The 24,722-nt window shown below is 41.0% G+C and overlaps 2 protein-coding genes across 5 annotated transcripts in view; one reads left to right on the top strand and one right to left on the bottom strand.

The window, feature by feature from the left end:
* Nucleotides 1-10,038: 10,038 nt before the first annotated feature.
* Nucleotides 10,039-24,670, top strand: LOC146640126 (uncharacterized). Of its 4 annotated transcripts, XM_085350089.1 has the most exons (4): nucleotides 10,039-10,158; nucleotides 10,468-10,516; nucleotides 12,945-15,156; nucleotides 18,000-18,233. In XM_085350089.1, the coding sequence occupies exons 3-4, from the start codon at nucleotides 12,951-12,953 to the stop codon at nucleotides 18,173-18,175; spliced, it is 2,382 nt and encodes a 793-aa protein (XP_085206215.1). In that variant the 5' UTR covers nucleotides 10,039-10,158; nucleotides 10,468-10,516; nucleotides 12,945-12,950; the 3' UTR covers nucleotides 18,176-18,233. The 4 variants fall into 4 exon arrangements, with proteins under 4 accessions (XP_085206215.1, XP_085206201.1, XP_085206207.1 ...); XM_085350075.1 differs by having other exon boundaries at nucleotides 12,945-24,670; XM_085350081.1 differs by lacking the exon at nucleotides 10,468-10,516 and having other exon boundaries at nucleotides 12,945-24,670.
* Nucleotides 12,204-24,722, bottom strand: part of lsp1b (lymphocyte specific protein 1 b) — a 59,766-nt gene continuing 47,247 nt past the window's right edge. The window contains exons 12-15 of the mRNA XM_085350102.1: nucleotides 24,507-24,605; nucleotides 23,001-23,084; nucleotides 22,812-22,917; nucleotides 12,204-12,437 (exon numbers count right to left, since the gene is read on the bottom strand). Of these exons, the coding sequence (XP_085206228.1) occupies nucleotides 12,412-12,437; nucleotides 22,812-22,917; nucleotides 23,001-23,084; nucleotides 24,507-24,605 (315 nt within the window). The 3' untranslated portion in view covers nucleotides 12,204-12,411. The remainder of the gene's footprint in view (nucleotides 12,438-22,811; nucleotides 22,918-23,000; nucleotides 23,085-24,506; nucleotides 24,606-24,722) is intronic.

Here is a 24,722-nt window from a genome sequence, read left to right as displayed (position 1 = left end):
ATGCATTATTGCTCAGTCTGCAATATCTTTCCCAGAACAAACACCAATTGCAAATAACATACTAAAAATAAACCTGAAAAATCTGTTTAGAACAGCGTACTATGTTGCAAATAGTGGCAAAATTTAGCAGTCTTTGCAAACTTCAAAAAGCAAATGGCCTAGATCTTGGTTCCACTTGTCTCTTACCCGTGACTTCAGTGGAAATTTCAAATTCAGGATCTGACACAGACTGATTCATGTCCTACACAGTTCTTACAAGTTCATAGAAATTTCTGTTCAATTAGAACCAAGTATTTGAGTTGATGATTGTAATTTTTATACAATGTTGTAATTTGTTTTTCAACAATTTTTTAATTAATGTTTTGTTTCCTTTACAATATTATACTTTAATGTATAATATTGTAAAGGAAACAAAACTTCAATCAAAAAATTGCTCTCTTTTTTATTCGGGCTAATTACATTTATTTTGGGCTACCAAAAACTGAAGAGTCCCTGCCCGAAGGGCTACCGGGGATTTTGAAATTTTGAGAGCCCTGAGATATATATATATATATTTTAATTACTTTTGTTTCAGCAACATTAAATTTAAAAACTGTACTTTTGAGTTAACATATATATTTATAATTTTAATAAAAGACAAATTAAAAAGGCATGAACATTTTTTTTGTATCGAAAAAATATCGAACCGTGATACCAAAGTATCGAACCGAACCGGTTCGATACTTTGGTGTCACCCCTAATATATATATATATATATATTAGGGGTGCAACGATACACAAAATTCACGGTTCGGTTCAGTTCGATACTTTGGTGTCACGGTTCGATATTTTTTCGATACAAAAAAAATGTTCATGCCTTTTATTATAAATATATATTTTAACTCAAAAGTACAGTTTTTAAATTTAACCCTAACCCTTGTGCGTGTTTTTTATTTTGACAGCGAATGCGCACCTGCGGACCACTTATGTGCAGCCCTGGTTATTTAGCTCGTCATATTGCAGCCACAGAAATTATTTTGTCCATGAAACCATAAAGCTGCACTTTCTTTTTGCCTTATAGTCTGATTTGTCATAACTTCTCCGTTTTGTGGTAAGCTTTTCTTTGGCTGTCACTTCTTCACCCTGACCTATCTTATTTGGCTCAGAAGAAATGAAATATATATCCTCCTGCTTTTACACACGCACTCACATAAGCTCAACGATTCTCTGCGCGATCAACCTCTCACGTGTTTAAGCTTGCTGCGGGAGATTTCACTTGTCATGTTTGCATAGTAAGCTAACGATTAATAAGACGATGTCAGAGGAATTGGTGCACAAATTATCATCACTCACAGATCAGTGCTGTCGCTCTCTATACACAGTTCGCGCGATTGCAAAGTGAAAGCAAAAAAACAAGCGCAAATTCAAATGCGATTTCAATATGTCACATATTGACAGTGGCTCACCGATGCCAATGACATAATTACCCAGCTACATTTCTGAAAGAATGCAAAAGCATTGACATATATTTTTCCTTCCTACAATAGCCCGACGGGCAGGGAAGAGATAGATTTTGGTAGCCCGACTGAAAAAAATCGCTAGCCCCAGGACGTCGGGCTAGCGATATTGCAAGCCCTGTATCTGATTGAGGAATCACTCATCTTTGGAAAAGAGAGTTTATTACAGAGAAATGTGTCTTTCCAAAATAAAAGCTATACTATCCGCTTCTTCTGGGCTATATTCTCAGCAGCATAAGGAGAATCATGTGCTAACAGCTGTCTAAATGACTCGGCTAAAGTTAGTAGCATGCTTGTTGTTTTTGTCTTTGCACTAGGATGATGTCGGCGTAAATGTGCAGTCATATTCGTTGTGTTCCCACTAGTGATTTCAGGTTAATCTCGTTGAAATGACCTTAACGCCACAACACGGCAAATCTCCGTTAACGAGCTACCGCCGATCGCCCCGTGCATGGGGCTAGACGGCCAACACGTTAACGAGCTAACTGCGCTAACACACTAGCTCCCACCCATGTAATTGAGCACTACGGGAAATACACACACATATATACATATATATATATATATATACATATATATACATATATATACATATATATATATATATATATATATATATATATATATATATATATATATATATATATATATATATATATATATACACATATATATACATATATATATATATATATATATATATATATATATATATATATATATATATGTATTTCCCGTAGTGCTGCATTAACATCATCTAGCAGACCTTCTGAGGGTACTTCACGTAATCTTGGTAACCGGCTACGGGGGATCCAGGTTTCAAGCTTGGCCATGATCCTATTTTTCAGGTCAGTTCCTCTCGCACTCAACGATCCTTCTCCTATCGCACTTGGGGCTATGTACCCAATCTCGGGTGGGGGTGATGATATCGCCCCCCTGACCTGGCGTCCTGACTCCTCCTTGCCGTAGCATTTGTGTTGTACCTCGTCAATCTCTAGCTGTGAGAGCAGTCCCTTCTTTCGAATGTTGGAACACTGAGCTACTAGTTGTTTCGCCGTCATTGTGGATGTTGGGTATCGAAGAATCCATAGGTCCCTCATCCTATTCATGTAGCCCCTTCCGCCGGGGTTACTTGCGTAGTAGCATTCCAACAACGCTCTGTTTTCGTCTCTTGCCCACCGATGCCTTCTTGTTCCAGTAGCCCACTTTTCGTCAGGGTGCCCTGGTTCCTCAACACCTGACGCGGACCTTGTTGACTTCCAGATACAGACGGACAAAATGGTGGTGGCTAACCAACCATAGTGGTGGTAGACAAACAGAAGAAGACGGCCGTAGTGATCGATGTAGCGGTTCCGAATGACAGCAATATCAGGAAGAAGGAACACGAGAAGCTGGAGAAATACCAAGGGCTCAGAGAAGAGCTCGAGAGGATGTGGAGGGTGAAGGTAACGGTGGTCCCTGTGGTAATCGGAGCACTAGGTGCGGTGACTCCCAAGCTAGGCGAGTGGCTCCAGCAGATCCCGGGAACAACATCGGAGATCTCTGTCCAGAAGAGCGCAGTCCTGGGAACAGCTAAGATACTGCGCAGGACCCTCAAGCTCCCAGGCCTCTGGTAGAGGACCCGAGCTTGAAGGATAAACCGCCCGCAGGGGCGTGCTGGGTGTTTTTATGTATATATATATATATATATATATATATATATATATATATATATATATATATATATATATATGTATATATTTAGTCTGTGAACTGTAAATCTGTTTTTCTTTGACTATTTTATTAATATTTTGCTCTTTACTATTTTGTTCTACTGTACCATTCTGCTGAGTGACTGTCTTCAGCTCATCAAATACATTTCATTGCAATGTTGACCCAGTGCTAACTTGCATATGACAAATAAAACTTAAAACTGAAGTGTTAAACATATTGTAACGTGCGGTGGAGATGAAGCCAGCCGCCTACAGCCAGATGCCGGACATTTATTAAAGGACTTTCTCTGCACAAAGCATGAACTGTTTTTATTGGAAAATTACAAGACCAAGCAATATGAAAAAAGTGTACTTAAACAGTGTGGCCTTAATCTATCGCAGAGGTGTGCAGGTGGATAGCGAATGAGCAACAGCTTTTGACTTTCCAAAAGTACTCATTTATTTACAATATCAAAAATAAAAGTGCTACCTCTACCACACATTACACGAGAGCACACACGGGAGCATCCATTACAGGAGGAGTGCGAAGAAGAACAAAAAGGGGATGACACACCAGTCATGAGACAGGAGGCGCCACCATGTGGTGATACACTGCATTACAATAGCAACTATTACATAGTCCCCCTGGTGAGAAAAAGGCTGTCCTCAGCCGTACACAGCTGAAAAAGCACACACCGCACCTAACAGTACCCTATACATAGAGGTTACAGCTAAGATTGGTGCACACACACAGGGCAAAAGACCATTTAAAAATGAAATTGGTGAAAATAAGACGAATATGTACAGTGGAAAATCAGTTTCCTTAGATTTTTCACTTTTTTTTTTTTAAGTAAATGCCAAGAATGAATCTTAACACACTAAAGAGCCATAAAACTGGATTAAGTAGAGCAAACAGAAACATCTACATATCATGACTCAAAATAGCAATGCAACAAGACAGCATCAAACAGGTTTAACCAAAACATTTCACTTCAGATCAAGCCTGGTTGTGTGAAAATCATTAGTCCATCTTTTGTTGCTCCAGCCAGACGTAACTCTGGGGCAACGTCTGGCCGTGAGATTATAATGTCCACCAGCAGCTGGGTGCTGGACAGATCTGGGTGAAAGACTGTCTGAAACAGCTCCCACACCAGAAGAAGAGTCAATATCCGGTAAATCAAAGGGGAATGGCTCAGAGTCAATGTCAGTGTCTGCAGGGCGGCCAGGGTGGGTCTGAGAGTCAGAGTTCAGATCCCCTGTGGTCTCTCTCCCAGCAGGTGATGAAACAAAATGTTCTTTGGAAGTGAGAGAGTCCCAGGTATGGAACGGTTGCATGTTCACAACATGATAAACACCTGCATCCACACCGGAGTCCACCCAAGTGAGCTTGTAATTAACATCACTGAGTCTCTGAGATACACACAATGGTCCCTGAAACAGTGGTGCAACTTTAGCAGTAAAGTTAGACTGAGCGTCTGACCTGGGGTGCGTCTTAACTCTCAAAAGGTCACCAACACGAAACGTGGCATGTCGATGTCTCAAGTCATAGTAATGTTTTTGTCTGTCATGGCTATAGTCCAGAGCTGCTTTGGCGTGGTCATGAGCTTCCTGCAGGGAGGCTCTCAGAGTCTCAGGGTAAGGCACACCCAGTTCATCAACACCTGCTGTAGAAGGCTGAGTGATAAGGTCAAGCGGGGTGTCTAACTCACGACCATAAAGCATCATGGCAGGAGTCATACCTGTCCTGTCATGGGGGGCGGTACGCAGAGCAAAGCAAATCTGAGGGAGAAACTTGTCCCATGATGTGTGCTTATCACCTACATAAGCGCGGATTGCAGTTTTCAGAGTCCGGTTGACGTGTTCAGTAGCATTTGTCTGAGGGTGATATGCCGTAGTGAGTCTGTGCACCGAGCCTAAGGCAGAAACAACATGTTCAAAAAGCTCACTCACAAAAGGAGACCCTCTGTCAGAAATCACGTAAGTGGGTGTACCATGTCTAGCAAAAATGTCAGTGACGAATTTACCAGCTGCTACCTGAGATGTAGCTTCTTTGACAGTGCTGGCTTCAACCCATTTAGTCAACAAACACGATCAAATAAGCATTACCAGTGGGGGTGCGGGGAAGTGGCCCAACAAAATCCACACCCACATACTCCCAGGGTTTCTGGGGGACAATGGGAACCATAAGACCAGCTGCTTTTTTCTGACTTGGCTTGGTGAGTTGGCACACTGAGCATGAAATCACATAGCGTTTCACATCAGCTGCCATTTTGGGCCAGAAAAACCTAAAACGCAGTCTAGCCAATGTCACACCCAAGTGACCTGCTGTGGAGTGGTCGCGGTAATAGTCCAGCAAGGTGCCTCTCATGGAAGTAGGGGCAAATAGTTTCAGCTCTTTCAAAGGGTGCAAAGCACATGTGGACTTGGGTTCTCTGTAATACAAAAGAGAGTCATACACAACATACTGTAACAAGGTGGCACTGTCCGAGCTGTTCAGAGAGTCTGCTTCAATGTCTCTGAGGAGTGGACCTGTGACATGATCGTCTAACTGCAGCTGTCTCAATTGTGAACGGTCAGCCAGAATGACGGGGGGCAGAGTACGAATGTCCAGGCTGCCCATAACAGCATGATCTGGTAAAAGATCAGTCGGCCTGTCACAGGTCAGAGGCAAAGGGTTGCGTGACAGTGCGTCGGAAACTTTGTTTTGTGCACCCGGTTTGTGCACTATTGTGAAATCAAAGTCCTGCAAGCGAAATGACCAGCGGGCGAGTCGGCCCGTTGGGTTTTGACGAGACATGAGCCACCTGAGACTGTTGTGGTCAGTGAAGATAGTAACATGAACACCTTCAACATATGGGCGGAAGTGTTCCAGGGCCCATATCACAGCAAGGCACTCCTTCTCTGAAGTGCAGTAGGGTAGTTCAGCTTTGTGAAGGGAGCGACTAGCAAAAGCCACAACATACTCACGACCCTTGTCATTCTTTTGCATCAACACTGCCCCAAGACCCATGTCACATGCATCAGCGTGAATGGAAAAGGGGGGGGGTTGAAGTCTGGAAATGACAGGATCGGGGCTGATGTGACATGGTCCTTCAAAGTGTCCATGGCCCTTCGACAGCTGTCATCCCAGTGGAAAGCATTGTCCTTTCTGGTGATGGCGTGAAGAGGTTCAGCATGGCAGGCATAATTCTGAATGAAGCGCCGATAATAGCCAGTCAAGCCAAGGAACTGACCGACGTGTTTCACCGAGGTTGGGGTATCAAACTCCTTAACCGCCTTTACTTTGTCTGGATCGAGCTTAACACCTGATGATGTGATGCGGTACCCGAGAAAGGTGAATTCATCGAGGCAGAATTGGCACTTTTTGAGCTTTAATGACAAGCCAGCAGCCTAGAGTCTGCCCAGCACCTCCTCAAGATCCACCAAGTGCTGTTCAAAGGTAGGTGAGGCGATAACAATGTCATCCAGGTAGACTGCGCATGTTTTGTAAATGAGGCCAGCAAGCACAGAGTTCATGAGTCTCTGAAAAGTTGCAGGTGCGTTGCAGAGCACAAAAGGCAGCACCCGAAACTGAAAGAGACCCCAGTGAGAGATGAAGGCAGTTTTAGGGTTCGAGTCCTCTGCTACCGCAACCTGCCAATAGCCTTGCGCTAAGTCCAATGTCGAGACAAACTTTCCCCGTGCCAGAAAGTCCAAAGACTCATCTACACGAGGCAGGGGATAAGAGTCTTTTCAGGTAACTTGGTTGAGCCCTCGAAAGTCCACACAAAACCTTGGTTCCGCGGCAGCTCTATTTACAATGACTACAGGAGCTGCCCAAGGGCATGTGGAAGGTTCAATGATGTTGTCCTTCAACATTTGTTGCACTTGTTTGTCAATCACACGTTTCTTAGCAGGTGATGTGCGGTAGGGTGGGAGATTGACAGGTGTTGCATTGCCAGTCTCTATGGCGTGCTCAGTGAGAGCCGTTCGACCAAGTTGACCATCAAACAAGGAGCTAAACTTGCTGAGCAGATTGAGTAAAGCATCCTTGTTGTTCTCTGAGAGACTTGCTTCAGACAGTTTGGCTGTTAAGTCTGAGCGAATCAAGTCCAAAGACATCAGTGTTCCAGGTGAATGTGAGTAATCATTTTGAAGGTCCTCTTCATTGTCTGCGAGTGGGCAGGGGATGTCCTCAATGTAGACTGTTCTAGTGGGAATGTGAATAGAAACAGAAGCTCTTGCCATAAAATCCATTCCCGGAATGAAAGGAGAGGACAAATCTGGTATTATTGCAAAACGCTGGTAAAGGTTTTTGTTCATGAATCCAATATTGAGCCAAATAGCACCGTCAGGGATACAGGGCGCATTATTGGCGAGGTTAACTGCAGGACAATTCCACTCACTTGTTTTTCTAGGGTAAGAGTCATTTACTTGAATGAGATCTGTTCGTACAGCCGAGAGGGAAGCACCCGTGTCGAGGGTAGCATCCACAGATGAAGCATTGAAGTTCACTTTCGTTCTTAGTGGGGTATTCCAGTGGACTTGTGAAAAATTGTCTTCCAAGTATCCAAGACTGTGTCCACCCTGTAGTGAATCGGGCGTGTGAGGCTCCGTTAGTAACTGGGGGAAGGTTGGCCTCTGTGAAATGTCCTCCCCTCCTGTAGTTTCCTGACTGCCTGTATTGTGGCTGGAATGTGGTGCTGCTTAATTCCACCTTTTCATGGCCAGGGTCAGATGGGCCAGGTACCAGCAATGGCTGGACTGGGCCATGCCTAGCGGTGTTTGAGGCTCGTTGTGGCAAATGAGGTTGGGTGTTACAGTTTGGGCAGGTGCGTGTAGTGAACCCTGGCTGAGAGCATTTGAAGCAGTAAGGTTCAGGCTTATAGTTGTCTTTGCCACATAAAGCAGGCTGTGGTCTTTGTGGTCACTGAGTGAAGCTCATGAACACGTAGCAGCAGGTCCATTACAGAAGTGACATTAGCACCATACAGGGCAACTCTGTATTTTTCAAGAGCATGTTTACTAATTAGGTCGATTCTGTCTTTTTCAGGTGGAGGACTCTTCAGTTTGTCAAACTCACTCAACATGTGGGCAACAAAGGTTGGGAGCGGTTCGTCCTGAGCCTGAACATGATCCAAAATTCCTCTCAGGATGCGTTCTTGGTTGTCGGAGGGCAGAAAAACTGTCTTAAACAGTTGACAGAATTGAGCCCATGATGTGATGTGGGAGCTCAATGCCTTGAACCATTTCCCGGGCTCTTTTGCAAGAAAGTGTGGCAGTTCGTTTAGCAATTGCCCATCGGTTAGGTTCAATGAGGCTTTGTATGTGCCAACTGCATTTAACCAGTCCTCAGGTTGCACTTTGCCGTCCCCAGCATACACAGGAGGCTCCAGTTTGACGTGATGTAAAGCTGCCGCAATTACTCTGGAAGTGCTGCTGAGCTCAAGTGAGTGAGATGGGAGGAAAGGATTTGTAGGTTGAAATGGGTTGCTGGCCAGGAACGGATTGGTACTGTTGGTGGGTTCAGTTTTGTCCCTCGCAGGAACATGAGGTATCGATGTGGCCATTGGGAAAACAGGAGACTGTGGGACAGCAGGAGGGGGAGAATTCCCCGTTGTGAGTTGGTCCCACTGCTTTAGTAAACTCTGCTGTATGTTCAGTGAGTCACGTGAACAATCACTAAGCTTATTCACCTCAGTTCTTAACTCCACCACTTGTTGGCTAAGGCTAGGAGTCACATTTTCAACTATCTGGCACATAGGTAACGAGGTAAGTTCCATGTCTGAGTCAGAGTCGTCTGGGTAGTGTGCCATTGCGATTTCAAAAAAAAATTAAGCCGCTCCAGGGCACAGCGCAGTTATTGATGTAGCAGTAAAAGAGTCAGTTAGGTCAGACTAGAAAGACAAAACTGCAAAAATGCGTTCAAGATTAAATTTAGAAAAACCACAAATAAAATTTCGCCCAACAACTGAAATTAGACTGGAGTGATCAGAACCATGTTATTACAATAGCGTGGAAGTGGAGTGGGTAGGGGTGAGCTGCCGTTTCTTTTGATCACCCATTTTCTCCTGTTTTGAATTAGTTAAGGAGGTTAGACTCTGTCTTTATTTTTGACTTTGTTTTGGTAAGGTCAGGGGTGCAAGATTTGTGTAGATTTGTTTTTGTTTATTATTTTGGCCTTGGCTCACCCTGAAGTGTTGACACTCCCGTTTTGTTGTTCCTCTTTTTTTTTCACTTTGTAAATAAATCACATTATAAAGAACGGATTTGTTTCCTGTGGCTGCTTGGGTCTTGTAATATTTGCAATGCAGTGAATTGCCGAATATCCCCACCCCATCTTTTAAAACTGAGTGATAGTTAGTTATTAATTTCAGGTATCAGAGCTCAGTATTCAACAACCAGCATCCCAGCACAGTTTCACATAAATAAGTATATTGACAATACTATCTCATAGTTGCTACACTGTGCGGCACAATACTGCCTCTGGTGGTAAATTCTATATCTATACTTTCAGAGGCAAAAAAGATTGTCATACTAATTTATTAATCACAACTTTATGATTGAGTCGCTAACCATATCATTATAGTGGACAACTAATTAGCCAGGTAACCATGCATGTTTTTTCTGTATTGCATGGCTGTGATGTAAACAACAATTAAATGTGGGTTACAAACCAGTGACCCCAGTCCAGCTGATGTCCACCCGGATGACTAAGTTGCTGTAAATAAAAGTTACCACCTTTCTTCAGGTAGAGGTGGCCTTCAGCTGCCTGTAGGGGCGGCACCTCCGCCATCTCAGGTGGCATGGAAACCCCCCCATCTGCCATTGCAACACACACTGCAGGAAACATTTTTATTTTTGGAGTAGCCACGGCCACTGTAGCTTGCTCCCCAAGGCTCAAATTCACTTCAGGACGGGACGGCCCTGTGGCACCCTGAGCTGGGATTAACAAGCAGAGAGCAGTTGGTCCTGACAGCCACTCACTGAAGGTAAACCAGTCAAACTCAGTGTCTGTTTGATTGACAAGCTGGTGGTTCTTTAACATATTCCTGGGATTTGATAGCAACAAGTGCACGATGTGAAATCTTAAACGCATGATGCATATCAGACATAATATCCGTGAGAAGGAAAGCTTGCAATGCAAAGTTTAAAATGAACTTTTCAGCAGTTTTGTGCTATGACAGCAAAAATCAAAGCACGAACCAGTTTTCAATCAAAACTGTGCAACAACAGATTTATTCTTGTCTAAATTAATTCTTCAATTATTTTCTTACACAAAAATGTTGTTTGCTTTGCAGTTTGACCAATAAAACACAAACAACATCTACCTAACACTTAACACTTCAGGTAAGTGTTTCGAATATGTGCAGCACTCTGATAACAATTGTCATGCTCGGCCTCCATTTTGCCTAATTGAGCTCTTTAAAGATTGAGGTCATGACACAGTTTGAATGCAAGCAGCTAATCTTATACTTTCCTCTTTTGAGTTGCTGCTCTGGAGACCTCCCACGTCCAACCCCAGAGCCTTAAAAGGGGGTCTTCTTGAGTGTCAGCTGGCCTTCTTGTCACTGTGACAGCAGGAGTCACTTTGACAACAGGGGTTCATGATAAACATTTGCAGAAGACCTTCCAAATATCCAAGGGTGTTAAAATTTGAAGGTGGGGCAGAAGATTTCACAGAAGATTTGCTACAATTAATGTATTTAAAGGAAATCAAGCTCATGTAAGGGCTAAACGTCTGATGCTTTCTTCGGACCAAACTGGTGCAAGCAGGACAATAAAAATTTAAGAAAAATCATCACTTCGAAACATGAGGCTAAGCTCACACTGGGAGCAACTCAGAGGATTTGGCCCTGGGATTAATTTCCAGCAGACTGAGGCTGTTTCAGTGAGTGCAGGACAGCAGGCAGCAGGTGCTCGGTGTCAGGATGTTTGCTCTTATTTCCCTAAGACTAAAATTAGAGTGCAGACATTTTCTGCAGCCACCCAAAGATACTCCAGAGTTCAGGAGGAAAGGGAACGATTCAGCTCATACTCAGCAGCACAGACTGCTTGAGTCCACAACAAAACAACATTATATCCAACTGAAACTAAGCCGGTTTCAAGCCGGAGTTCAACTTTGTAGAGTAATTCTCTTTCATTTGCGTCTTAAATTTGCTTCTTTTATAGGTATGTCTGATAATCATGGTTTTAGGCTTTGACCTCTAATTCTGTTTGGTAAGGTGTGGCTTAGACAGTATAGTAGATAATCCGTGAAATGCTGTATTTGTAGATCTATCCTCAGTTGTTCTCTTTGTGCCAAAGTTTCCTATGCTGAACCTAAAGTTGCCCCTGATGGCTCCTGTTGCCATTGTTGTGTGAATGACTGTATGAACAAACACATTGTAAAACACTCTATACAAGCACAAATGCTAAAAAGTTGTTATGTAGGTGAGGACACTTTACCATTTGTGCCATCAGTGGTTGATCATTTTCAGCCGAGTTTACTCCCTCTCACTTTTTAAAACTTTGGTCATGGACTCAAAGCTACCACCCCTCTCCTCAACATGAATCTGGTCACCCTCCTGTATGTGTCAGTGAGCTTCCTTGGGTTTACTTTTATTTGGTACAGAGGCCATTTTTAAATCCTGCAGTCTTCTTGAGACACTATTTTTAGTAGCAGTTTGTCATCCTTTCAAAGCAGTCTTGCCTTAAGGAAGGACTTTACATGCCTTTCTATTTCAAATAGTGACACTTCTTGTAACTGTGCAGCATCTTCAGGACCCAATTAAAAGTTATGAAACCTGCTAATGAGCCTGCTGTCATATGAGCTCATAGTTTCCCAAACCTAGCTGAAAACTTGGCCTGGAGCCCATCCGCAGAGGTTAAATCAGTAAATCTAGCATGCAGATGAATTCTGGGCACACAGCAAAAGATTTTAAGTGCACCTAAGCAGCAAATCAATGAATGCAAAAGAAGAAAATTATAAACAGATAAAATACCATAATCAATCATCAGCACTCAGTGTAACTGAATTTATTTATCTGTAGTCAAAGATGTATTAAGTTCCATCAGATATCATTCACAGAAAAATATAGTATAAACAGAGATAGGACCTACTTTTTGCTTCACTACATTTTGCAATATTACAACAAAGTGCCACAAGAAACAGAAAATTTAAGTACTTTCCCCAACCTAAAGGCAGAAATACAGAGAATTGTCAAGTGATAGTGGCATTGTACTTTCAAAATCCAACATGCGTTTTACAAATCTTCATAGAAGTGGCCAACTGTGAAGGAAAAAACAAACAAACATATTATTAGCATTTACACTTGTAGAATGAATTACCTTTATCAAACACCTATTATCTCTAATTAATGAAGATAGGTTGCTCATAATATTTCTGGCACTTCATGTGTACATTTTGTGTCAACTTTGTTGTGGAACAAAAACAACATTTGCAGCTGTGCAGCGACTGAGATTATCATGCATTGCAACATCTCATAAAAAAAAACAAAAAAAGCTGCTCTGAAGACTTAATAGTCTATTTCTTAAGCCTTAAAAGGGAATTCCAAAACCTTTTTCATCATCAGTGTGTTTAGCAATGGTGATGTCTAACATCATCACAAAAGTATTTGTTTGATGTTTTTATAGAGTTAATTTCTTTTTTGAGGAAATGTTGTCTTTGTCTAATTACAAATATTGACTAAGCAAACTAGTCTTAGTCAGAACTCTTCTTTTGCATTATTTAGACTAATCCATCATCTCTCACTGACGTATGTCACCTGTTTTGTAGTGTGAAATGCTGATGGAAATCAACTACAGCAACGGGCTGGAGTCTGACCTTTCCCAGCCATATCCTCCGCCCTTATTGCCAAAGCCGGGAAAAGACAACGCAAGACTTCAGAAACTCAAGAAGAAGAGAGCCAAGAAAAAAGGCAGCCTCACACAGACGCCAATCCCCTTTCGCTCCTGTTTGTCGCCTGTCAACGAAGCAAGCACAGACCTCGAACACAGCGACCAGTCTAGCCCACCAAAGACACCAGATTCAGTCTACATTGCTGATTCATCTGTTTTTGGTTTTCCCTTTGGTTCCCTTTATAGTTACTCTCCATCTGCATTCCCTCATTCTCAGAGTATCTCGTATGGCCAAACTGGTGGCTTCCCTCCTCAGCCCCTTGCAGCTCAGATCAGGACAGTAGACGAGCAGGTAGCTCCGCTGTATGAGTGCTCCTCTTTCTTATTTGACGATGCTACTCCTTTTACAATGCCACCTTTGAGTCCACCAGCCCTCTTGCCACCCGATAAGCCTAAAACGTCACTTCTTTCTTCTACTGTCAATGTAAACATGACACAAAATTCCCATGGGTCAGCCACAACAGTCCCTCCAGTCACTATGTTGCAGTCCAGCCCTAAAATATCAACTCATGGCTTGACCCTCTCCCCAGCTGCCACCCACTATGGCCCAGACCTGGCACCTCCTCAAGCTGCAGAACAACCTTCTGTTCCAGTGCTGAGATCAATTTACAACAGTCACACACAACCTTTTATTTCGAGCCAGAGGGAGAACGATACTGGTTCAAAGGACAACCCTCAGAGCCAGATATCGTCTTGGACCGCCAGACCTACCAGTAATAGCCACTTTGTTCCAAGCCACATGTCTCCTGAAGTAACCGCCTCAAAAATATCACTTGTTGAAGCAGTGAAAGAGCCAAAGCCTGAAGTCACACAAACTAGGATTTATACATCAAAGGCAACATTTTATGAAATTTCTAAACCTTCCTCCATCCAAGACCTCACAGCAATACATTCAGCTTACCATGGTGCACAATTATCTGCCACATTCAAGGAGAAAACAGCTGTGTCAGTGGTGAAAACAGAGGAGAACACATCATTTTCTAGGACACAGCATGGAAGACCCAAGACTCCCTCTTGCATGCCAAATCGAGTATCCACACCCATTTTTGAAATATCAAAACCTAACCCGCTTTTATTTGCCGCAAGTCCTGCATTCAGCTCTTCTGAAGATATGCAAGTACCTGCTCTCCCCAAGGAGGCTCCAAGACACAATTCAGTGATTCACACTAGTGCTATAAGTAAACCCCCAGCTGCCACAGAAGAACAAAGGCAGACTCATAATAATAACATGTCTGCTTTCAAGCAAGCCAGCAATTACAAAGAGGTAGACATTCATACCCAGAGGAGTTCTATAAATTTAAGTGTTGGCAGTTCAGAGCTGTGCCATAGAGAGAAAATGACTGTACCTAACATCCCCATGGTCAAACCAACACCAACAGGACTTGTCACTCCAAAACAAAATGCAGGACACTTTTCTGGAAATGAAGCTTTGTCTTTGCCAAAGATTCCATCATTTCTTTACGTGCCAAAGACTCCTAACCCTACACCAGTGACATCAGTCCAAATACCACCGTGTTCCAGCCCAGTGTCCACCACCTATCGCCCTCCTGTCATCGAGGCACGCAAGTCTTTGACATCACTGCTGGAGAGTCAAATGTCATTAGCAAATTCAAAGCCCAAATCACGATCTACATATTATGGGCTGACTCCAGCTGAATATGCTGCCTATGGTGGAATTAGGACTATCACATCACATCACAGCCATGTATCCCCGAGGAATAATGAAAGCTTTGCCGATAAACTACACTCAGATGTATGCATAGATGGCTCAGATATCTCAAAGCCAGAAAAACAGCTCAATGGACATGAGGTTCTGCCCTCTTCAGTTCACAGTTTACAACCTGTGTCATCATCAAACAATTCTGAACATGCAGCTGAACAGGTTATATCTTGTAGGAAAGATGTCTTTGAGGAAAATTGGTCTGAAGCTCACAGTAATGGAATGCAATCACTTAAAACATCTAACGTGGACACAGTAAAACCTGAGATTCCCCTTGGCTTGGCACAGAAAACAATACAACAATCCCCAAGTGATGTATCCACACCAAAAGCCTCATACTCTGAGGCTCCAATACCAATACCTAAAGCAGGTGAGGTACTCACACAAAGTGTGGCACAGTTTTCTGTAGAGGCAGCACTAAAATGCCTCACTGATAACAATGGTTTGTCAAGTTCTTCCTCAGCCTTAACTAAAATACATCTAAATGCAGAAACACACCCTGAAGCAAAACTGGTACATTTTATAGAAAATGGTTACAAGCCCAATAAAACACCTACAGTTTCACAGACTAATAAAAGAGACCAGTCAGGAAAAACAGAGCTAGGTCCAGTCCAAACTTACGAAACTGCTGGTGGAGTCAGTTTGCCAAATGTCCAAATCAATGCCAAGCCCGAGAAAAACCTGTCCGACTGTGAAAACCCATTAGTTCAATCTCCTCCCACACAGACAGAGTCCAAATTCTCAGAAAGCGACATAATTAATGATGAGTTCAACTCAGGAATGCAGCAGTCCAACAAAATGTTGATTAAAATACCTGCCGAAGCCACACTACACAAACAAAGGGAAGATGTCAAAAAGCAAACTAAAGTGTCCACTAAGACAAACATTGGGAACATTATGCCTTTAATGGCCGAATGCATCCCTGATATATCAATCAGTGAGCCCACTTTTTTAAATATGCACCCTAAGAAGACAGTTATCACAGCCCCAAGATCTGTGGTATCCTATGGGCCTGTCACAGCATCTGTATGTTCTGCCGAGTATAGTATCTACACACAACCTGTAGCTGACCAAAGACCCAAATTTATACAACCACCCAAAGCAGAAATGCAGGTTTATACACATAATCAACCAGTTGAAAATAAGAGCTGTCTGCCCATGTTATCAAATATGTCTGTAAATACAGAACCAAACCCTCCTGCCCTACATACCGCCATAATTCAGTCACCCAAGATTTCAAACAAAAACCCTTTAAAATCAGACTCATTCAATGTGCCAGCAAAAGAGCCTCAAAAGCTAACAAATATTAGCAAAAATATAAACACACAGACTATAGAATCCAGTAATCAAAGTAATGTTGTTCAAGGGATACGTTTTTACACAAACTCTAGCAGAGTAATTGCTCAACAAGCAACTGAAATCGTTCTTAATACTAAAGATGGAGTAATATCAAGCCAAGCAAATACAGAACCCAAACTGACAAATTATATTAATACTGATGCTAACAGAGACAAAAACTCAGCAGTTGACAAAGTACATCCACAGGCCATCACTGAGAGAGAAGGTTTATTAACTGATAATATGGCAATAGAATGTCTTTCCACTACAATTTCCAAAACAGAAAACATGCAAGAAAATTGTGAGTTTGAAACAAAACAAGCTGCTCCTAGTCTTTCAAAAGGGACCACAGCGGTTAGCATACCCTTAAATGAAAACAAACTAGCCAGCAAACCAAATGCAAACTCTTTCACAGATGCAGTTCCACCAAGATTATTAAGAAATCTGGAGGCAATTCAACGGGAAAAGACACAGTCAAACAATTTCCAGAACAGCAATACTCAGTTTATTCCTCCTGCTGAAACCAAAGTCCCCAACAGGCTTAACATGGAAACTGCCCTGCCAATAACGGCAGATGCAGCAGTGAGTGGTAATCCAATATTTAATGCTTCACAAGTTGGTAAGCAAACATTGCCTCCTAGCCCTACAATGAGGCATATGATACCAAAAGGCCCTCAGATGAAAAATGACAGATCTGAGAGTCTATCTTCAATAAAGCCAGTCATGAATACTTCTCTTTGTGGCTCTGTTGATGGTAACCAGTTTGGCAAATCATCTGACACACCTGAACAACAAATTGCTACTAGAAACCATGTGAATAAACAAGTCTCTTCCAGCGAGCCAGTTATAAGCAATAAATCTTCAGCAACTCCACCTAGAAAACTGAAAAACTCTGAAATATCTATGGATACAACAACTTCCCTTTGTACTGTTCATACTGCACCATATTGCGCATCTATGGAGCAGCAAACTACACAACTGGCAAGATCTAGTCAAATTATTGGAAATAATGCTCAGACTGTGAATTCAGTGGGCTCTCAGACTCTACTGAAACAACTTAGTTCTGCCACTGAAACAAACAAATCAATAGAAACTAACATGTGTGTTGTAAATTCTCCTATAATCTCTTATGGTGCTTCAAATAAACAGCCTGCTACAAATTTTCAATGGTTCAATGAAGCCACCAGTAATTTAAAAGTCCCGCATAGCCCCAATACAGCAACTAAACCTTCCCCTCTACCAGAGAGAAGAGTGTGTAATACACCTAAACAATCATGTACTCCTACCATACCCCTGTCCCCTCAAAGCTCTGTGACGTTAAACCATGTGACAGAAATAAACCCCTCTACTACCATAATGAACGATCAGATAAACCCTCCAATTACAGCTTTTCAAAATAATACACCTACTAGAACCACCGAGCCATTTGCTATCTTAGAGAATACCTCAAAAACAGAAATAAAACCCCTTAGAACTAATGATACTTCAGCCACTGAGGTAAAAATAAACTCCCCAATTCAACACAATAAAATTTCAGCTCAAGATGTAAAACTCCCCCAACTAAGCACTGACGCTAGTATTCTCACCCATCACAGCTATTCTTCGCTGCTTAGTGGACCCAGAGCAGAAGCAAAACCTCCCATTAAGCAGGTCGGTCTTGGGTCTCCAAGACAGTCCTCAGATGTACAAATAGAATCCTCAAAGTGTCCCCAGTATGTGGCTCAGGTTAGCTCACCAACTATTAGTGTTCATTCTATGACAGAGCAACTTGTAGAGAGCATTTCCCCCACAAATCCAGCAACAGATACTGTCATGAAACCACCCATGATTAAAGCCGATGTGATTGATTCTGCCACTCCTGCCTCTCTGCCTCAGGCCTCAATCTCAGTAAAAGCTCCATCCCCAAACAGAGGAACGTCACCGCTATCTCAGCAAAAAACTGGACTCAAAGGCAAGGATGTTCTCAAGTCCAAACCAGCTGCACCAACAGGAACCCCGATAGTCGAAGCCTCCACGAAGTCAGTGACATCAACTGCATCTTCAATTGCTGACAAGAAGCCTGTTGCAGCAGAAAAATCTCCTTCATCCAGTGAGCAGAAAGCAGCCCAGAAGCCAAAAGGCCTTAAGAGTAAGCTTAGTGGTTGGACACGACTGAAGAAGCACATGGTCGTTGAGCCAGAGGAACCCCAGTTTCCAGAGCCAGAGGCTAAACCTCAGGTTAATTCCAGTGGCAGCAATAAGAAAATAGAACAAATTGATAACAAGTTGACAGCAGACCAACATGATCAGGAGGTAGCTACGAACAAAGAAGGTCCTAAAGCACTGAAGATGTGGGATGCACTCCTCTTTCAGATGTTCTCCACTAAAGAGCGAATTATGCACCAGATCAACGCCAACAAGACTGATTCAGACAAGAAAAAGTCTGCTAAAGATAATCAGGCAGAGGTTCCTTCATTTGTCAATCGTCTCCCAATTTTACTGTACAGCCCTCGATTTGACGCCAGGAAGCTGAAAGAAGCAGTGGAGAAGCCACTCACAAAAATAGCAGCAGTGTTTGAAAGGGGGCTGATAAAACGGAAATCTCAGGAGGAAGAACGGAAGGACTTCAACAGAACAGCCAAAGGATTTGGTTCAACAAAAGCTGCAGATATGTAATGATGGAAATGATAATGATTTGAAAATTATATATCAAATCGCTAATTCATAACTCAATAGACAGAACACTGAAAGTGATTTGAAAAAAACAAACAAAAACAAAACATTGGCTGACTATTCTTGGAAAGGTGATGAAGGCTGCAAAATGACAGCAACGCTGCAACAAGTGTTTGACCCAAGGCTGGAACTTTGTCATTGCCGTGGTGTAGTTTAAAGTATAAAGGTAAAGAAAGTAATGAAAAAGTAAAGAAAAAAAGAAAAGAAATCCCTGCTACACAATAGATGTTTTCAAGTACTCTTAGTGGTGAAGAAGTGCAGGTTTACTTGACCAAAAAAGTAAACTTGACAAAATAAAACATAACGCAAAAAGGAGGAAAAATATTAAAGAAACACATTATAAAGTCTAAATCTACTTGCTTAAATTTTTCTTTTTTCATTTGATCGTGGGCTAGTTGGGAGTTTTAAATGCTTTTATTGTAGACTGTAGATTTGTTTGTTTTATTTGTAATGCTTGACCTTTTTCTATTTTTCTAAACAATTTAAAGCTTCTAGTATTCATTGCTGGCAGGCAGTTTATCTGTGTAATAAAAAGGGCTTTGACATTCCTGCAACAACAGGGCAGATGGATTTTGAAAGAAGGCACACTTCCTGAGACAAATGAAGATTCAACGTGTGGTCAGAATAAATGTAGGTTTCTGTAAGTCAGATATTGATGAGAAAAAAGTGTTGGTTTTCAAGCAAGGCAGGAAACAACAATCAGTGTATAGGTTGGCATACTGCAGAGGTGGGCATTAATGAAAAAATATTGTGTTAACTACAGGAGCAATGTTTATGGTTTTAGCCATGCTAGCAACTTTAGGACGTGGATAGACCATTCTTCCAATGGTACGGTGGTCTGTTGGGTGTTCTTGACCTAATATCTTCACCTTCTACGTAAAGAAGCAATATATTTTGTACTGATATCAATGCCCCTGTTAGAACACAACCAAATTATCGTTGTTTTTATCTGCCACAAATAGTCATGGTCAAGTCTGGGACTTCATTAGGTCCAAACTTTAGTTTGTCCAGTTCTCAGATACCAAAGTACCATACATAATGGCTTATTAATTAACAATAGCATGCTAGCATGCGAACACACTAGACTAAAATGATTATGGCTGTTAAGTGTTATGCCTGGTAAACTTGTGCTAGCTTTGTCACAATGTTATCAAAGCGTAAACACTGTTGTGCCTCAGTGCAGTCTGAGAGAGCTGCTAGCATGGCTCAAAACTTTTTTCTTTTTAATATCTTAATCATATATTGCTCAGGCTGGGGGCATCCCAGAATCAAATCCCTTTTCCATCACTCTTAATTCATAATGGTAAAGATTAGCTCCTCCGTCAGCAAAGTCAGTTACACCAACAGTTGCCTCAATGTGCTTTCTATTTTAAGGTAAAAAAACCCCTACAATAATACAACAATACAAAATGATACCTATGAAAGTAGATATTTTCCTGTATGAGCATGTTGGAGAATGATAGTTTCCACCAAACAATGATGATATGATAAACTATCTTCATCTAGTGTGATAGTTAAAACAACATGAACTGTTTTATTGGTGAGGATTAGTTTTCTGCATTGTTACAAATTGTTAAGGGCTTCTGACTAAATTGCAAGAAGGATGTATATATATAACCACTGGTAAATGATGATGACAGTAAATATGGCTGATGTAGGAAGACAAACTGAAGGAAAATGAGTGAAGAGTAGATTTGTGATATTTCACGTGTCTGTCTATAGGATTGTGCTGGACGGGATGCTGTTTTGTTTAAATCTTTCTCTTACATTACTGGGATTCAACATCTGTTTAGTTTGGGTTTTTTTCTGAGATCACCATTGTGATGTGGAATTTCTTCATTGAAGGGACTTAAATCACGTAATCTAAAAACAGACCCATTTATTATGCTGATGCTTAATATATCTTTGTGTGATTTTTAAAAATATATAAAGTTTTGTGAAACTGTTGGATTTTTCTTTTTTTTTTCCTTCTCTGAGGAAATACTGTGAAAGTTCCAAGTGGCGGCACATCAGAGAGGATAGCTCATTAGAATGTTCCACTGTTATACTTATTATTTTCAGCCCCTCCAAAGTCTTAACATTTGACTTCCCCGTTTGGTCAAAAACAGGGAAAGATCTTTTTTTTTTTCTGATGGCAGTTTCCTGATGATGACAGTTTTGATGAAAAAAAATGCAAACAGGTAAAAATAGAGAAAATGTGACAGACTAATATAACACATTAGTTCACATTTGATGGTCAAGTGATTAATTCTGGAAATGGGCTAAAAAAAAGTTTCAGTGTGCATTTGAGCAAAAGCAACAAATCTTTTATTTGTTACTCAGACAATTGGGTTTAAGTAATTTAATTTCCAAATTTGAGTGTAAATATTGTTCAAGACTGAACCAATTTTAATTCTAACTTACATTTAAGATTCATACAGTAAAACCTTTAGCCAGTATTTCACATTTTAAAGTAAAAGTAAGGCTTTGGTATGTGGAAAAGCCATGGTTAAACTAACTGTAAAAGTACTTCCTCCCATTGCTCAAAAATTAAGCTAGATTATTTTCCATCAATATTCCACACATAGATTGTCTCATTTGAGCCCCGCCCACAATGTTATGACTTAGGGCTGGGCGATATGACCCAAAATTCATATCTCGATATATTTTAGCTGGATGGCGATATAAGATATATATCTCGATATTTTTTTTTAAGCCATAAAGTAAGAACAAAAAGAGAGTTCTTAGTCAAAGCTGTTTCCCAGATGTCACACAGGCACTTTTATTAACATACAGCACAGATGTACATGAAAAATTACTCAAAATTAAATTATGAGCATTCATTAAATAATAATGCTCCATAAATAAAAGAAAACAAGGTTGTTTTTGTGCTAAACAAAGAGCTCACAATTGTGCAGTCAAAATGTAAACTAAAAGACGCTGAGCGTAATAACAAAGACAGACAGATTTCACAGCTGCTCTGTTCCCAAGTTTTACTGTGTGACTGATAGCCTGGAGTTTGAAATCCGCTTCATAACCACGTCTCTTACAGGTGCCATTTATGGTCCTTATACACACACAATACGGTAATATTACGTTGATGCACAGTACGTATCACTCCGCGAAGCTCCTCGGTAGCCGTAATGCGCCGACAATCTATCAAGCGGTGCAGCTTACCAAAGTCGTACTCAAACATTTTTGACAGATTGCTGAGCGCCGTGTACCACATAAAATCGGTTCGCGGCCATCAAGCACAACCAGAATTCATACATAAGGCGCGCTATCAACTTTTGAGAGAATGAAAGGATTTTAGGGTTAGCGCGGTTAGCTCGTTAGCGCGGTTAGCTCATTAGCATGTTTAGCTCGTTAACACGTTGACGCCGTCCAGCCCCACGCATGGGGCGATGCGCAGTAACTCGTTAACGGAGATTTGCCGTGTCCGTCTTGTCGCTGCCTGCACGTGAAGCGATGGGGGAGGAGGGGGAGTTGTCTTCAGTGAAGGCGAGGCGGAGTAACGTTGCGTAGAGACAAAAGTGGACGAAAGAGAGGCAAACTTGCGGCTCCACAACTATAATTATAACGTAACATAGACTATATCGATATAAAGGATATTGTCACATCTTATATCTCGTATAAAAATATATCGATATCTTTTAAAAACTCGATATATCGCCCAGCTCTATTATGACTCTATAAGAATATTTAATCACTTTTTCCCTGATCAGCTATCTCTCGATTATTGTGTGTTTTATTGAGCTCTTCATCATTTTCTATTTTGTATTTTATTGAGCTCCTTTTCTTTCTCCTTTTTGCTTGTTTTATTTTTATTTATTTTTATTTTTAACTTTTCCAAGCTATTTGCTGTTTCATAAAATTGTACTGAGCTGGGTCATTTTTGACATTCTGGCTGCTACGACATGACAAGTGTCCAACATTTTCCATTACAATAGTGCATCGTATCTAATGTTAGCATTACTAGTTAAAGGATTCTCTCACCTGACTGGCAGTTTATGTCCTCACTGCATCCGCTGTCAACAGAAACCTTCTCATACTTGCCGTGACCTGTCACCACAAATTTATATCTTTTGCCAGTGGAGCTCTCCTGCAATTCAGTCGATAAAAGAATATTGATCAAGACAAACGTTTAAAAGTTTCTGTTCCGCTATCCTCCGTGTGAGCGTGTACCTTTCCTTCTTTCCCAGACGATAACGTGTCTCCAAGGCTCTCCCATAAATTTTTCTTGTTTAAAACACCACCAGGGTTGATTTCCTGAAAACAGGAACAGTAAACAAACCACACTTTGGTATCTCTGTCTGAAAGAGCAACATGTAAAAGCTGCTGATGTTGCCATGAGGGGGCAGACTTTCACTGCCTAGCCTGCAAACCTGAGGCTGATTTACACCAGACAGAAGAGAAAGTGGGAAGCGAAAACTTCAAGTAGAAAAGAACAGAGAATGATGTGGACTGAAAGACTTTAAAGAATAAGAAATAGTAAGAAATTTAGAGAATAGAGGAAAAAGCTGAAACTGTATGAAACTGACAATAATAATAAAAATAATAATAAATAATGATAGGAACGGAATCATAGCTAATTTTAGAGATTTTTGTGAATCTGACAATAAATAAATAAGAACAACAACAAAAAAGACATTTTAAGGTCACAGGATGACGAAAAATCTTAAAAATGGGCTTTTTAAATTATATTGGCATGAAAGACTGCCATGTGGGAATAGCTGAGCACTCTTAATGTCAAGCACTATCAATGTAGAAAAAACAACAATGTGCATAGCAAAGCCTGGCAGTGAAAGCAGATGACACACACATGAAGAGCGGGGCAAAGTTTGATTTGCTCTTTCACCAAATACTCATGACATCATTCCCTTGCAGATGGCAGAATTCAACATTGCTTCTGAAATCAAACTTTTCTTCTTTTAAGGTTCACTATTTTGTACTTTATTTTGTATTCACTTTAAGGATTCACATTATATGAATCTTATTTATTTACTGATTTAGAGAGGTCTGAAGTCTGAGCTTTTGGTTTTATTTATACAAACTACACTGACCTCATGATACTTTGGGTATGTTTAAGTTGAGCATCCACTGCTATAGCAGTATATACAATGACAAAAAATATGAAATATGAAAAAATATGAGCAATGGGGTACCCTTTAAACAAAAGCTGATAGCAGCTGACACCGTGAACAGTGTGATACTTAAAGAGTGTGTTATAAGCAAGAAAATATTCATGTTCAGAGAAACATCCATTAAAGCAGAAGAAGTAGTTTTGTGTACAAAGCACTAACCACTAGCTTGTTGAATAAGAAGTTTTTCTTTTTGCTGTGTGTGTGGGTTTTTTGTTTTTTTTTAAATGTGACAAAATCTGAACAAAAACATGCTCTTAGAACCATAGAAATCTTCCTGGGAGGATTAATAAACATGGAAGCAGAGGACATCATCCTGACATCCTGGTAAATGTTGACTTTTGAGCCACCCAAACCGACCGTATGAACAGCATGCATTAAAATCATAAATTAAACTTTTGGTTTTGTATATTTTTAAAGTAGTTGTTGCCTTTCCATTTTTGGTTGGAAAAAGACATAAAGACTGGGCAAAATACCTGTTTAAAAACTGATGTAATCAATTTAATGTAATTCATGTAGAAATAATAATAATAATAATGATATGACTTACGGCTGGTTTGGAGGGGGAGCTAGATCTGCTTCCGTCTTCACTTCCTTTCACCCACTGGTTGATGAGATCAGCAACACCCACTTTTAGAGCATCTGCGTCCTGAGAGGAAAGTGAGAAACATCATGTATTACAGTAATATCAAAATCATTCCCCTAGGAAATCTTCCCTCCTGTTTTCTGTTTAAAATATATTATTTTGGAAATTATTGGAAACATA

The sequence above is a fragment of the Diplotaxodon limnothrissa genome, linkage group LG1 (assembly GCF_057381915.1).
Source record: "Diplotaxodon limnothrissa isolate DT_005_m linkage group LG1, D_limnothrissa_male_GT1.1, whole genome shotgun sequence".
Lineage (NCBI taxonomy): Eukaryota > Metazoa > Chordata > Actinopteri > Cichliformes > Cichlidae > Diplotaxodon > Diplotaxodon limnothrissa.
The sequence above is the reverse complement of the archived record's forward strand: the minus strand, read 5'-3'. Positions and strand labels throughout refer to the sequence as shown.

What these genes read in the sequence shown, in the direction of transcription:
- LOC146640126 (XM_085350081.1), top strand. Translation starts at nt 12,951, where the DNA reads ATGCTGATGGAAATCAACTACAGCAACGGGCTGGAGTCTGACCTTTCC.